Raw genomic sequence first — 16,187 nt, 5'->3', positions numbered from 1 at the left:
AGAACAAGCAGGTAGCAATTCCACACTGCACATTTTGTTCTACTGCATTTGTATGTGAATATACTAATGACGTTATTTGCCATTTTTAACTATATGACAAGACAAAATCTAAATCTTTTTCTTTCCACTTATATAGGGACAAAGTTATAACACCCATGGGAGTACGACCAGATGGCACCATGACGCCTTTGGAAGAAATCGTCTGTCAGCATCAAGCCAATGAGCATGAAACTTCAGATTCTGACTAAAATATTAGCTATTTCACATTCTTTCACTTATTTTCCTTTACTCGTGGCATTGTTCATTATCTGAATGTTAAAGCACTCTTGCAACCATTTTATAAATTGAAATGTTCAAATTATAAATTATGTGGTGTACTTATTAGCATTTCTAAGATACCAGTTTATATAGCAACAAGAAATAACATTAACGTCAAGCTAACTGTGTTCAATAGGAGATGAAAAATGTGGTGTAAAATTGAAAAGATTACAATGTTGTTCTTTAGTTTTGAAATCAACCCTATAAAGAGTCATTCATGAAATAGGAAAGTAGAAGGTGTTTTAAAGCCCTTCATGCACAGCTTTTTTCTAAAAAATAAAATAAAATCAGTGTTTTTCATGTAATTATAATGGTTTGTACTGCTTTTTATGTTTTAAAGATACTCTATTTCCTTTTTTTGAGGACTGAAATAGAATATCTAGATTTTAAAATTATGAGAAATCTTTAAAATGATGATGATTAAACTATCACTTTAAAGAAACATCTATCAGATGGCTTTGATTTATTATTGATTGTTTTCTTATTTCCTCTATTATTTTGCCCTTTATTTCCATACCTAAGGGATGCTGAATTTTGATGAATTAATGTCTTTTTACCATTACCTTATATAAATGGATTCAGTGTTTTTATACAGTTACAGCTGCAGGTTCACATACAGTACATCATTATTTTGTCCTCAGATCCAGCTTAAAGAAGAGTTTTGTCCCCTGTGTTTGCAGGATAGCTGCTGAAATGGCTAGTTCATAAATTAAGTAGGAACACACACCAATCCTAGTACAGTCTCAACCCTGTCACTAGTTATGTGCTTGTCGATAATGGTTAGCCACTCTTCAAAAAGTTATATAAAGTTTAAGACAAGGCAAATACTGTATTAAAAATTCCTTCCGAAAAAAGTATAGATACAGTAAAATTTTATAATATGAGGAAACAAAAGCAATTTGTCTCGAAGCGTGTTAATGTCAGAACAATTTAGCTGTGTAACAAATATGGAAAATATATTGCAATCTCTCAATAAAAGTTTATATACAATGTAAGCATATGGTTCTACTCAGTTGTTCCCATTTTCTCAAATAGTATCTCATTAGGGAATGGTCTTTTTTCACCAGGTACAATGTTTGATTTGTGCCCTTTCCATCTCCAGGGTAAGCTAAAGATATTCTTGTTGCCAATTTGTAGTCTCTAATTAGGGAAAAATTTGTTAAGTTCCTCCAGTAATACAGTGACTCTAATAATATGATGATCCTATGATTTCATCACTAATCACAATTTTTCATGAGAATGATGTTCAAGATGGTTGTTCCAGGAATACAAATCCATCTACTAAATATCAAGTTGCATGCACTATTTCTGATTCCCAATTTCAAGGTCTCCAATTGCACAAGCATTCAAACAAACAATACCCTATCTATTACATTTCTAATTTGTCCAAAGTTAGGAACAAGGGGGAAAGGGTTGGGGATGACCGCCAGAGCTGTGTTTCACAATCATGGCAAATTTAAGATATATGGACTTCAACTCCTAGAATCTTCCAGCCAGCATTTAAGTCCACATATCTTAAAGCTGCTAAGATTGAGAAACACTGCTTTAGGGCAGGGTTTTTGTCCCACATAAGCCCTAAACACTAATTTTACACAGGTGTAAATACCAAACAGTCCAATGATCACTGGAAGCATGTACCTATACCACTGAGACATACACACAACTACCATTCAAATGTGTTGGTGTTTTACATGAAGTTGTTTATGACTGCAGAACCACATCACTTCTGTGATAGTTAAAGTAAAAAGAGTTGATATTTTTTGTATGTGAAAATTAAACAATTTGCCATCAATCTCTCTCAGAGTGAATTGGCCATGGGTAGAGATGACATATGGAAGAATTACTTAAGTAAATAGATTATTTGTTGCATTATTACCTGGTAATTTGCAACCTGGAAACAATATTCAAATCGAGGCAACACCATATCACTTTAATTACAGATTATGTGCACTCATTCCCTCAAATTTGGAAAGGTTTTTATCACCTCCAGAAATCCATTAGCAGTTTTGATCTAATCTTTCATTATATGGGTGCTACAAGAGAAACACATTGTCCTCTGTCCCTTGGTAATAGTAAACATTTAACAGAGTTTGTTAAGGAGTACACACCATACCAACCAGCAATTCTGAATAAACATTACATGGAGGTTTCTTATATAAGTGATCTTTAAGAGTTCATTTGGGACCGTTTCTTTCAGGATGAATCTATGGATTTTCAGAAGAAAGCATAGCTTCAGTTGAAACGGGGACACGATAACTCAATGGTTAAAGATGGATGCTGAGCTTGTCAGGTTTGAGAACCGAGCACTGCACAATGAGGTGAGCTCCAGTTATGTGTTCCAGTTCCTGCTCCTGGCCCTCCCTCCTTGACCAGTTCACCAGTGTCCAATGGTATTGGTTTTTGGTGTTTTGGGAATGGCTTTGAAGTTTGGCACCTCTCTGGTGTAATTTTGTATTCTGTTCTCAGGCTCCATCCTTGATTGGCTGGTTTATTCCAGATCGACACCTCTGATTCCTGTCACCCTGTCATCCCCCCCCCTCTTTTCCTGTGCATTCCCATGCCCATTCCTTTACTTCCCCAATTGCCTTCTCCCCTCCCTAGCCTTTTATGGCAGTATACATGTGAAGCGAAGTATGCTGAAGATGGCAGGCCTGACAATAGCATTCACAACACTGCAATCAAAGCTCCCAGGCCATCCTCTTGACTTTTTTGACCACAGTCTACAGAGTCTCCGAGAAGGTGCTGGAAGACCTCGATAATTGGACTTGAAGGTATGAAAGGTTGAAAAACCAAGCACCACTATATGGAAAAATTCTCTGAAAAATATATTGTGCTCTGCTGTACTCCAGTAGCAAGTGATTGAGATTTTTTTATGGATTGGTTTGGTGTGATACATCCATGTGTTAAAACTAAAAACCTGAGAAAATGTAGAGTTTTAGAAATTAGCCTTAAAAATGATACGTAAGGAACAATTTCTCAGTGGTGCGTATACACTGCTGTTCCTCCTTTGCTTTGGTGTCTTCACAGTTTGGACTGTTTCTTTTGTACAACAGGGATGTACAACCTGCCTTCCATGCTACCGGGTGCCAGAATGCAACCTAAATTGTGCCCGAGAGAATGCACAGAGATAATACACTACTTATCTATTCGAGCCATTTATAGATCTTAATGAGCATTATAGATCTCAGTAGCAATTAAATTATTTATAGCTGACATCCAAGCACAACTTCTAAATGATGTACAAATAGGGCTGTATAAAATTATCTCATTGATGGAGTACCTGCCATCAGGTGTCTTGAATGTTACTCTGTAGCTAGAAGTTGGTATAAATATACATTGAAATGTTATCCCTTCACTCACTAAATTATTGACTAAAAGCCTTTTTCCATTGGATTGGCCTAATTTTCTTTTATAGTTTTATTAGCAAATAGAAAAGCTCCATTCTACATAAATTACTTGAAAGATCCTATACTATCCGGAGGCCCTGATCAAACTGAGGCAAAGAATAATTAACATTAAAAAAAACAGGAAGATCAATCTTGTGTGCTAGTAGGGGTCTACTGAGTTGCTCAGCCTTTCAATTTCAGTCTAGTCAGATATCTGGGATAAATCAAAATATCTAAATATAGACTAGCTGTGACACCAATATAATTTAATCTCCTGTCTTGGAAGGGAATTACAAGAAAGTTCTATATAATAAATGCCTTTGTCATTGTTGAATGGGTTAATGTTGAGGCCGCTGCTTACTTTTTTCTATATTGTCCCTTTTACACAGATGTGTGTGCACATTATTTAAAGAACACTATTAGCAAATCATCCATACACCAAGACTATGGTATCTGTTCTCTGACACATATTATTTAGGCAGTCCTTTAGCAACCACCATTTGGACTGGCAACTCAGTCATTAAGCAAAGTGGTCACTAAGTGAAACCCCAACTGTGCTTATGCTTTTCCTTCAGCTTCCCTTTGTTCTGCAGACCCGCAAAAATGATAATGTCAAAGCAACAACATCCGATGCTAACAATGTGAGGATTGGTTGCACGGTAAAATTGATTTTTCATCACCACCATAACTGCAAATGGATGCTAAACAAGGGAGTTGCTAAATGAGGGGGTGCCTATACAGTTTTCCTTGCTTATCCCTAAATACTCCTACATTGTGGAGATTGAAAGGAGATGTTGGTGGAATTGTCTGAGAAAGTATAGTATCTGTGCTATAATATTATACACTAACTAGTGTTCTTTCCTTGTAGGAGGACAGTTATGAATTAGTATGGTTCAGGACCATCTCTCCAAAACTTCTGGTATCTTGGTTTTTCCAGAGATACATCCATAATGATGGGGTGTGAACATGAACTTAGTACATTTAAACAATGTATCAAAGGTCTGGAAGCCCAACCAGATCAGTCTGCTCTTCCTAAGAACTTTTTTTTTGTTTGAGCAGTCAAATTCCTCTTTTCAAAGCAGTGAGATATTTACATCGTGTAACTGTCCCCAACCTGCGAAGGGCGCTAACTTTAGCATGCTGCAATGCCCTTCGCGCAGCAGTTTTGAAGAACTGATGTAAAAAAAATTCCATACAAAGTAAGACTGTGTCCCTGTGGACAAGGGGCTACCAAAACTAAACCAGGCATCCTATTATACTGTACCTCCTGTAGGGACTCAAAGACCGATTTCATCACCTGATAAAATACCCAGGAAACATCAATCTTTTTTATGCAGAATCAGTCCAATGTAGTCTCTTTGAATGTAGTTAAATTTTGTTGTCTGCAAAATTAGGCAGGCAAATTTGACTGCCCACTGACAATCCACCACTAATTGTAATATATGATCTTGTCTTTTTATTATTTTTAATCCTTTTTATTTGTAATGCTGGTCTGCGATCTTAATGAAAATTACTTACATGCCTAAGTAAATGGTGTATTTGTTTAAATACTATCGTTTGCATATTATATTTTATTGCACCTTGGTACAAACGTTAGCCTTCACACACCAGAATAACCGATTCTTTCTTTTTTTACATCTATAAATTAATAGTTTGTAGAGGCTCAGTTATATATTATTTATTTATTTATATACATTTATATAGTTGCCCCTTCTATAATTAATTCTGGGGAACTCCAGTCTAGACTTATGTAGGTTTATCAGTTATATAGAGTTATGTTTATAATGTTTAATTTTATTTACTTTATTTGAATTATTTGTACTTACTGAATTTTATTTTACTATATGTTGGTCACTGACCAAAATAAAGTCTCTCTCTCTCTTTCTCTCTTTTTCTTTCTCTCTCTCTCTCTCTCTCTCTGTCTCTCTCACTCTCTCTCTCTCTTCTTTAATGCAAGATTTGCTTTAAAGAAGAGAGCAATTAGTACTTGATTTTTCCAAACAAATGATTTTTTTTAGTAGGACCTAATCATCTTTTTGAGTTGCAGTGTGCACATAAGATGGAATCATCATGAACCAAATAAACTCACATCTTCTTGGACATGCATATTTTTATGGTTTACACCAATTAGCATATTAACAAATAAAGTAGTTTTCTTTTTTTCCAAGAACGAATATCTGAGCTTTTCTCAGGCTTAGAAGTCTTCCAAACTTTTTTCCCTTCCTTTACTAATGGCCAAGTGACCCATATTTAAAAAACATTTACAATAAAATTATAGCTCTTGCTTTTGTATTCCTGGCTTTCCCAGTAGAAAGCTGAAATGTTTTAAAATTGTCACTTTTTGATGGAGGTAATTGCTGTAATATATTTAGTCCCGTTCTCTGATTGTTCTTGAAATGGCTGCCCTAATAAAGGGCACAGCTGTAGATTCTTTATGACCTGCTTGGGGAAAGGAGGGAGGGAGGGGGCGGCCCAGATTGACTGTGAGTGTCAACAAATGCAGCTGGGGGAAAAAAGCCCCTTGATGGCCTCTGCAACTTAAAAGTGCAAGATAAATGATGTTCCTGGTTGTTGGTTTTTTTTTAAAGGAACAGGAAAATGGAGAGTGGAATTCAATAAAAGGCAAGCTGAAAAAGAATTGTTTAAAAGCTTTTCTTCCCATCCAGACAGCTTAGAAGAGAAATGAGCAAAACTGAACACAGAAAGAGGGGAACAGTTGAGAAAGAAAACAAAGGCCTATCTTGGGAAATATATTACACTACCAAATTATCTGGAGTGCATTATCACTGGGGGATTGGAGAGAATGTAGTTTAAATGGAGATGCAATAGCCAACTTTTGCATCCTTTATTTCTTGGCAGGGAAGGAATAGTACCGTAGGTGGCTTTGTTTATTTTGGTAGCAAGGTCAAAAAGAATCAATACTTCAGAGCATTGGAGAAACTATGGTGCCAACACCCTGTTGGGCAAGTTGCTTCAAAAGTAGGGATTCAAACCTTAAAATATGAATTCGGGGGGGGGGGGAGGGAGGGAGAGAAGGACAAGCAATTAAGAAGGTTTTATTCCTAAAGGAATGAAAAACACTAATGGAAATCAACCTCTATCTGAGCAGATGTTCTTAACGACTGCAGTGGAGCCCCAAATTGCAGTTTTCAGTCACTGAGGTTGCAAGTCAAGGCACCATGTGATCAGACTCAATTTTATGACTATTTTATGATGGTTGTAAAGTGAGTCACCACAGTCAAAGAGAATCATGTATTTGTTAGGTGAATCACATGGTCATTAAGCAAATCTATTTTTCCAAATGGGTTTTTTTTTTTTGCTAGAAACTGCCAGAAAACACCAGGAATTGGCAAAAAACATTGCAAATCACAGTCATCTGAACACAGGATGCTGTAGCTGCTCATAAATGCCAGCCAAGAGCCAAGGGCCAAGTTCATGAAAAGCAATCGTGACCTCAGAGGAAGGGGGCCGCAGTTGTAACTTTGAGGACTAATAATAATAATAATAATAATAATAATAATAATAATAATAATAATAATAATAATAATAATAATAATAATTTGGAAGGGACCTTGGAGGTCATCTAGTCCAACCCCCTGCTCAGGCAGGAAACCCTATACCATTTTAGGCAAATGGCTGTCCAGTCTCTTCTTAAAAACTTCCAGTGTTGGAGCATTCACCACTTCTGGAGGCAGGTTGTTCCACTGGTTAATTGTTCTAACTGTCAGGAAGTTTCTCCTTAGTTCTAGGTTGCTTCTCTCCTTGACTAGTTTCCTTCCATTGCTTCTTGTCCTGCTTTCAGGTGCTTTGGAGAATAGCTTGACTTCCTCTTCTTTGTGGCAGCCCCTGAGATATTGGAACACTGCTATCATGTCACCCCTCACTCTTCTCTTTGTTAAACTACACATACCCAATTCCAGCAACCGTTCCCTATATGTTTTAGCCTCCAGTCCCCCAATCATCTTTGTTGCTTTTCTCTGTATGCTTTCTAGAGTCTCGACATCTTTTTTACATCGTGGTGACCAAAACTGGATGCAGTATTCCAGGTGTGGCCTTACCAAAGCATTGTAAAGTGGTATTAGTACTTCACTTGATCTTGATTCTATCCCTCTGTTAATGCAGCCTAGCACTGTGTTGGCTTTTTTGGCAGCTGCAACACACTGCTGGCTCATATTGAAGTCATTGTCTACTAGGACTCTGAGATCCCTCTCACAGTTACTACTGTTGAGCAAGGTACCACCTATACTATACTTGTGCATTTGGTTTTTCCTGCCTAAATGTAGAACCGTACTTTTTTCACCACTGAATTTCATTTTGTTAGATAGCGCCCAGTGTTTGAGTCTGTCCAGATTCTCCTGTATTTTAAGCCTATCTTCTGGAGTATTGGCTATTCCTGCCAGCTTGGTGTCGTCTGCAAATTTGATGAGTTCCCCATCTATCCCCTCATCCAAATCATTAATGAAGCTATGGAAGAGCACTGGGCCCAGAAGAGAGCCCTGGGGCACCCCACTACACACTTCCTTCCATGTAGATGCAGTTCCATTGAGGACCACACGCTGAGTACGGCCTGTCAGCCAGCTACGAATCCATCTGGTGGTGATGCTATCTAACCCACATTTTTATATCTTATCAAGTAGTAGGTTGTGATCTAATTTATCAAATGCCTTACTGAAGTCCAAGTAAATTATATCTACAGCATTCCTCTGGTCCACTAATTTTGTCATTTGGTCAAAGAATGTAATAAGATTTGTCTAGCATGATCTGTTTTTGACAAACCCATGTTGACTTTTAGCGATGACTTTGTTTGCATCAAGGTGTTCGCTGATTTGTTGTTTGATTATCTTTTCCAGAATCTTCCCAGGTATTGAGGTCAGGCTGATAGGTCTGTAGTTTCCTGGATCTATTTTTTTTCCTTTTTTGAAGATGGGAACTACATCAGCTCTCTTCCAGTCCTCTGGTAGTTCCCCAGTGCTCCAGGATCTTTGAAAAATATAGTTCAGTGGTTCTGAGATCACGTCTGCCAGTTCCTTGAGAACCTTGGGGTGTAATCCATCTGGTCCTGGTGATTTGAACTCGTCTAGGCTGGACAGGTGTTCACTTACCATTTTTTTGCCTATCTTAACTTGCGTTTCTATTCTGTTTTTTATGGCACTGGTTTTGGTAGGTTGGACTGTTTTTTCCCTTTGTGTAAAGACAGATGCAAAAAACGAGTTAAATAGTTCTGCTTTCTCCCTATTGCTTGTCACCTTCTTGCCACTTTCCCCCACTAATGGACCAATCATTTCCTTAACTTTTTTCTTGTTTTTTATATGTTGAAAGAAGCATTTTTTGTTATTTTTGACTTTGGTCGCAAGCCTTAATTCATTTTGAGCCTTAGCTTTCCTCACTTCATCTTTGCAGGCATGGGCTATTTGCTGATATTCTGACTTAGTTATGTGCCCCTCATTCCAATTCTTATACTTGTCCTTTTTAGCTTTCAATTTATCAGAGAGTTCTTTATGCAGCCATGCTGGTTTCTTTTGAGAGCTGTTATTTTTCTTCTTTGTTGGTATTGTACTAGACTGGGCCTTTATTATCCCACTTTTCAAAATTTACCAAGCTTCTTGAGTTGTTTTCCCCTTTAGGATTCTCATCCATGGAATTCTTCCCATGGTCTCTCTAAGTTTATTGAAATTAGCTCTTTTAAAGTCCAAGACTCTAGTTTGGCTGTGTTCTATTGCTTGTGCTTCCAGAATGTTGAATTCCAATATTGCATGATCACTTCCCCCCAAGGTCCCTGTGGTTTCGACATTCTAAGTACATTTTTAAAAGTCCGTCATAACTTCGATTAGTCATTAAAAGATCAATTGTAAATTGAGGACTACCTATATGTCTGCCTTCCATCTTACACATGCCCATCTCCTACTTTATCATGCTCCTAGCTTAAGAACTTAAATCTCAGTCTCTTTCAGTTTCAGTCTCCAGTTGCCTCATTTCGCTAAGAATGAAAATCCTAAATTCCTTCTTCTCACCTTGCCTTTACTACTTGGTTCTTCAGAAAGAGGCACTACAATAATCTATCCAGATTTAAATGTGGACTTTGCAATCTATTTAACCAGATCCTTTCTGCTTAGTTCCATTAAGACTTTGCCAAGTGCTGTATCTTAGTTGAGTGAGGTTCAAAACTGTATCTTTAAACAATTTGTCTTCTTTTTCAAATGATTTACCTGCTAAGCTGTCAGTTATCCCTCTGCCTTATAAGAATCAGGCAATTTGTTACCATTCACATGTTTCAAAATTGCAATTCTTACAGTTTCTTGTCACTGCTGACTGAGACTTTAATAGAACTTGTATTCCAGGTCCTCTGACACTGGGGTAGCAAATTTTAGCATATTCTAGCAGTCTGTAGCATATTCTAGGACAGTTTTCAGGCTGATCAGATCTGTTGAACTACAGATTCTATCAATCCAAGCCCATCAGCTCCATACGATTACTTTTAATTTGTCACATCTACATACTTATGGCACCTACGGTATAACCTGAGAGTCTATTTCCTGCCATCTAGTGGCCATCTTGATTTTTGCAGCCCAGATAAATCAGCACTAAGAGAATCAAAGCAATAAACCATGTTGTTGTTGTTTTAACCATTTAGTTGTATATGACTCTTGGCAACTTTATAGACACATGCTCTCCATGCTACCCTGTCAAGCACAGTTTGTGTCAATTGTTGGATGTTCAACTTTGTATCAGATTTGATGTTATCAAGCCAGCGTATTCTTGATAAACTATGTATAAAACTGACATTTTAAGAACTTGGTCTCTTCTTTCTTTTGCTTCCACCATTGGACATTTTCCATGTTTAGTAATAAAACTGAAATCCAGTCTTAGCCCTTTGCACTTCAGTGATGGACTTAGCTACAATAAATGTGTTTTCAGTATGACAAGATAGCAGTGGGTATTATTCCAAATCTTAAATGTTAATTCAGGCACAGTTGCTGCCTGAAACCTATAGTGCTATTACCATTTTGTTAATACACATAGGCTAGACTTACAAAGCAGTTAAGTCAGTATAGTTGGAATTTACAACTGAGGCCAGAATTTATTGTTGAGCAATAGAGTACTTAAGATAGACATATTTTGCAGCCACAATTGTTTTAGTGCTGCTTAAGCCTAGAATCAAAATTATCAAAATTATCAAAAAACTAGCCTTCCTGTATGGAATTTCAGATGTGAATGCATCCCAGTAATACTACATTGTTTGTCTGTACTTCCCTGCCCAAAAAACAAAAAATGCATTTTTAAAATATAAAATTTATTGAACAAATTTTAAATAACAATTGGGGAAATTAAAGATGAAAAAAAGAAATTTTAAAAAGTGACAAGAGGAAAAGAATAGAAAAAAGATATAAAGAAGCACCTTCAGGTGTTCTTTATAGTAATTATAAATGCATTTATATTTTATCTTTTCTCTATAGTTATTGCATAGCTCCCTTCATTTCATTATCACAAGACTGGAATGGGCTACAAGACTATTGCCAAGCAGCTTGGTGAGAAGATGACAATAGTTGGTGCGATTATCCGCAAATGGAAGAAACACAAAATAACTGTCAATCTCCCTCAGTCTGGGACTCCATGCAAGATCTCACTTTGTGGAGTTTCAATGATCTTGAGAATGGTGAGAAATCAGCCCAGAACTACACAGGAGGATCTTGTCAATGATCTCAAGGCAGCTGGGACCATAGTCACTAAGAAAACAATTGGTAACACGCTACGCCGTGAAGGACTGAAATCCTACAGCACCCGCAAGGTCCCCCTGCTCAGGAAAGCACGTGTACAGGCCTGTCTGAAGTTTGCCAATGAACATCTGAATGATTCAGAGGAGAACTGGGTGAAAGTGTTGGGGTCAGATGAGACCAAAATCGAGTTCTTTGGCATCAACTCACCATGTTTAGAGGAGGAGGAATGCTGCCTATGACCTCCAAGAACACCATCCCCACCATTAGGTAGAAACATTATGGTTTGGGGGTGTTTTTCTGCTAAGGGGACAGGACAACTTCACCGCATCAAAGAGATGATGGATGGGGCCATATACTGTCAAATTTTGGGTGAGAACCTCTTTCTCTCAGCCAGGGCATTGAAAATGGCCTGTGGATGGGTATTCCAGCATGGCAAAGACCCAAAACACACAGCCAAGCAACAAAAGAGTGGCTCAAGAAGAAGCACATTGAGGTCCTGGAGTGACCTAGCCAGTCTCCAGACCTTAGTCCCATAGAACAGGGGTCCCCAATCCCTGGTCCATGGACCGGTACCAGTCCACGGCAACCGCCAACAACCGGTCTGCACAAAGCCCCATCCACAGGATGCAGCCAGCACACAAAATCATGCCCCCTCCATTCCGTGGAAAACGTCTCTCCAGATTTAACCAGTCCCTGGTGCCTCAAAGGTTGGGGACCTCTGCCATAGAAAATCCATAGAGGGAGCTGAAGGTTTGAGCTGCCAAACATCAATCTCAAAACCTTAATGACTTGGAGAGGATCTGCAAAGAAGAGTGGGACAAAATCCTTTGTGAGATGTGCGCAAACCTAGTGGCCAACTACAAGAAACGTCTGACCTCTGTGATTGCCAACAAGGGTTTTGCCACCCAGTACTAAATCATGTTTTGTGAAGGAGTTAAATACTTATTTCACTCATTAAATGCAAATCAATTTGTAACTCTTCTGAAATGCTTTTTTCTGGATTATTTTTTTGTTATTCTGTCTCTCACTGTTAAAATAAACCTACCATTAAAACTGATCATTTGTCAGTGGGCAAACATACAAAATCAGCAGGGGATCAAATAATTTTTCCCTCACTGTATCTTTTCCAATTATCAACCCCATAAATACAACTTAATTTTTTCCAGCAAAAAGTTCATAAATAGCTAAACTGACAAATATAGTTGTTGTCTTTTCTATTCAACTATCTGGTATTCTTCCATTCTATAAGATAGAATTCATCATTTTTGAATGGGTTCATCTCAAAACATAATAGGGAGCTGGTAGGCCATTTGGTCAAGATACTTTCCCTATTTTAGTATATTTATAGCTTCACAAATTATTTTGTGAATAATTATTGTTACAGTTCTACTCATTATTTGTTTCCATGTATCAGTAATCTCCCATAAATTTTGTTTCTTTAGACAAGAATCAACTTTTGCCAGGGAAATTTCTAAAATACAGCAAGCTGCTTTAAGCAGTAAAACTCAGTGTATCTAAAAACAGTACAGTACATCAAAAATAATTTAATTAAATACATTGCTGCTGATTGTGAGGGAAGAGTGAGGTTTTTTTCATATACGTGTGTGTGTGTGTTGAGTGTTTTTATGATGCACCCTGTCGACCCAAATATGTAGCTGGCTGATGAGAGCAAAGCAGCTTGAAATAGCTATACCAGTTTCCCTTTAATTCTTTGTTAGCAATCCAATATATATATATATATGTGTGTGTGTGTGTGTGTGTGTGTGTGTGTGTGTGTGTGTGTGTCCTTAATTAAGCTAAAAATGCGAATCCTGGGCATACTCATATTTAAAAGAGAACAATTGAACACCAGGATAAAATATAAACAAGACTGTTTAATACACTAATACACTTAGCTGTCGTTGGCTAGCTGCCGACATCATCAGAGTAAAAAAATGGAGTTCTGGGAGCTTGCTTATAAAGCTGGTTGTTTTTGCGCCCTGCTCATTGAGCGGGTCACCGGTCTACCCGCCCCTATTGACTGTATAGTTTCTAGCTGTCCCGCATCAGTCTGCATATTTGTAGGCTTGGGAATCATTTCTTCACTCATAGTCACTCTCCTTGTCCACCTGGCTTGTATCCAAATACCCCTAGGTTGGCTCCCTGAAGGTTCTTGTTTTACGGCCACTCTCCCTTTTTGCTGGGTCCGGGCACCCATCTTAGGGTCTTGTACAGGGCGCATTGGAGACTCCTCCCTTCCGAAGGCAATAGTTCTTTTCTGTGTGGGCACACCGTTCCGATCCTGCAAGTGTATTAGTGTATTAAACAGTCTTGTTTATATTTTATCCTGGTGTTCGATTGTTCTCTTTTAAGTTTGTGTGTGTGTGTGTGTGTGTGTGTGTGTGTGTGTGTGTGTACAACTATATATATATAGTTGTACAACTCTTGGCTCTCCGGATAGAGAAACTCCAATGTTAGAACACAAAGAGGAGGTATTCCATAAATTCTCCCTAGATCTGGCAGAAGAGCATTCCAACTTGCAATCCTTTTATGAATCCTATGCTCAGTGGCCTTCTTCCCAACTGAATCTTTGAGTGGCCCCACCCTGCGGGAGACGAGGAATCATTTAATGGGCTCCTGTGCCTCAGAAGGAAGTTATCAACGGGTTTAGTTGCAGTGGAGAGCAGTCCTGTCAAGAAGGATGACAGAAGAAGGAAGAACCGCAAAAGAACAACAACATTTCAAGTGAAGTTGATTGGCACTTTGTATTCCAATACATCTGGAAGGATGGGTTGGGTCAACCATATCCAAGCAGAAGTAGATCGGCTATCAATGCCTTGTTGTTGTTTATGCTTCTGTCTTCTTTGCGAAATCACTTTGGGTTTCGTTTTGTTGAAATCAACAGGCTGTTTTTTAAAAGCTCCTCAAGCTGACACTCCTCCCCCTTTTCTTTTTTGAAAGGTCAGGCTAAGAGTTGGCAGTTGTATAGGAGCTGTCCTCTGTATAGAAAGTCTTAACTAGCCAGGCAGAGACTTAACCCTGCTGCTGAAAAACTAACACTGTCACTAGGATATGATGAAACCATGGTGAAGAACTAGGAACAGCCCGACCACGGCAGAGTGAGCAGTTGGAATCTGCCCGGTGCATGTTTGTTTGCCCAATTCAAAATGGGGAGAACGATTGTTGAGATGATGTAGACAAATTGACTCAAATTAGTTTAGGATGGGCTGAGCAGAGTTTAAACATGTTGAGTCCAGACACATAGCAACAGTCCGCTGTAGTTTTGGAAAGGAATATATATCAGAATAGCTAATTTAATGGAGTTGGAGAAGAGAGAATGGGAAGGAATAACAAAATCATTGGAAATCCAACAAGGGCTACACTTACTTTTTTTATCCATAATGACAGCTAAGCCTGGGTTTTAAAATATCATCTCTATTAGAATATTCTAATCCAGCAATAAATTAATTTATAGACATTCTTGTGTGCACTAGCAGTTTTACAAGCCTTTCATCTTTGAAACATTATTTAATGGCTAAAACAAATCCCCAAGAACTGATATGCTAGGCTCCTCTGGGAAAAACAGATTGAAAGGATTTTGAGATTTTTTTTTTGCCTTTTTCTCAGTCAAATTGTCCTAAATCCTGCAGCACAATAAGTTAGTGCCTTATGCAAACAGCAGGCCACCATGAGTGAGGGTCTGACTGAACGTACAGTAATCTAATTAGACCAGGCCTTCAATTCACAGCCTGATTCAGTATACAGGCTTTATCCTTTTAATAAGGATTTTACTTAAAAAAAAACTTTTAAGAGATGAATAGAAGTGAGGAAAAGAGCTCTGGAAAAAGTATCTCTATGAATGGGCACTGTCCAATATAAATGAGTTGAGACTAATCTCATTCTATTGTTTTTACAAGTAATATTTGTTAAACTGCTATAATGTATCAGAATCCATATTACCCTTTCATTCTATTTAGAAAACACCATATTTTAGCTAATAAAAGCCCTACACTTTCCAGGAAGTTGACTAATATTAATTCATAGCAAATAAAAATTAAGCAACCTACCAAGATCAGTGGATTTGTCACGAGCATAATTTGCCTTTGGATTTTAAAATATTTTAAACTCTAAATAGGCAAATTAATGACAACACTAAAATTACTTAATTGTTCCACCATAGAAAAAGATTTGTCATAAATATCTTTTCCCCACAAGCAATAAACTAATGTGTGATTTAAATGCTTAGAAAGTTTGTAAGCACCCATATGCCTGACCAAATCTTCCTTCAGAATAATAGTCTGGGATTCAGAAGAATGCTTGCATTGGGGAAGGATTCCTACTGCAGCCCTGCTTGCTTGCTTGTTCATTCAGTCATAAATATATACTGTACATACATACATATATAAATACATACAATATCCTGCCTTTACTTATTTTTTTATAAATTACCCAAGGCAGCATAATAATAAAACTAATACTTCTTCTTCTTCCTATTTTCCCCACAATAACAAGCTTGTAAGTTGTGTTGAGTTGAGTTTAGCTGAGAGTGAGTGACTGGCCCAAAATGACGGAGCTGGCTTTCATGGCTAGGGCAGGACTAGACTTCAGTTTCCTGATTTAGCCTGGTGCCTTAATCACTAGACCAAAGTGGCTGTCCTTGAAATTCTTGTGTTTATATTTTGTATTTGTACAAATTCTTCTCTTTCTATCCTACAATAAGATGGTATTTTTTTTGTTTGAGCTTTAATGACCTAATTTTTCCAAATGTCCTGATCCTCTTCAATTATAT

General features: G+C 37.7%; 1 protein-coding gene across 2 annotated transcripts in view; it reads left to right on the top strand.

The window, feature by feature from the left end:
* Positions 1-1,307, top strand: part of RIC8B (RIC8 guanine nucleotide exchange factor B) — a 44,180-nt gene extending 42,873 nt beyond the window's left edge. For both annotated transcript variants that reach the window (XM_081331719.1, XM_081331720.1), the window contains exon 10: positions 137-1,307. In XM_081331719.1, coding sequence (XP_081187845.1) covers positions 137-248 — 112 coding nt within the window. In that variant the 3' untranslated portion in view covers positions 249-1,307. The remainder of the gene's footprint in view (positions 1-136) is intronic.
* Positions 1,308-16,187: the final 14,880 nt, after the last annotated feature.

Source organism: Vipera berus, assembly GCF_964194415.1.
Source record: "Vipera berus genome assembly, chromosome: 6".
Classification (NCBI taxonomy): domain Eukaryota; kingdom Metazoa; phylum Chordata; class Lepidosauria; order Squamata; family Viperidae; genus Vipera; species Vipera berus.
This window is presented reverse-complemented; position numbering and strand designations above follow the sequence as displayed.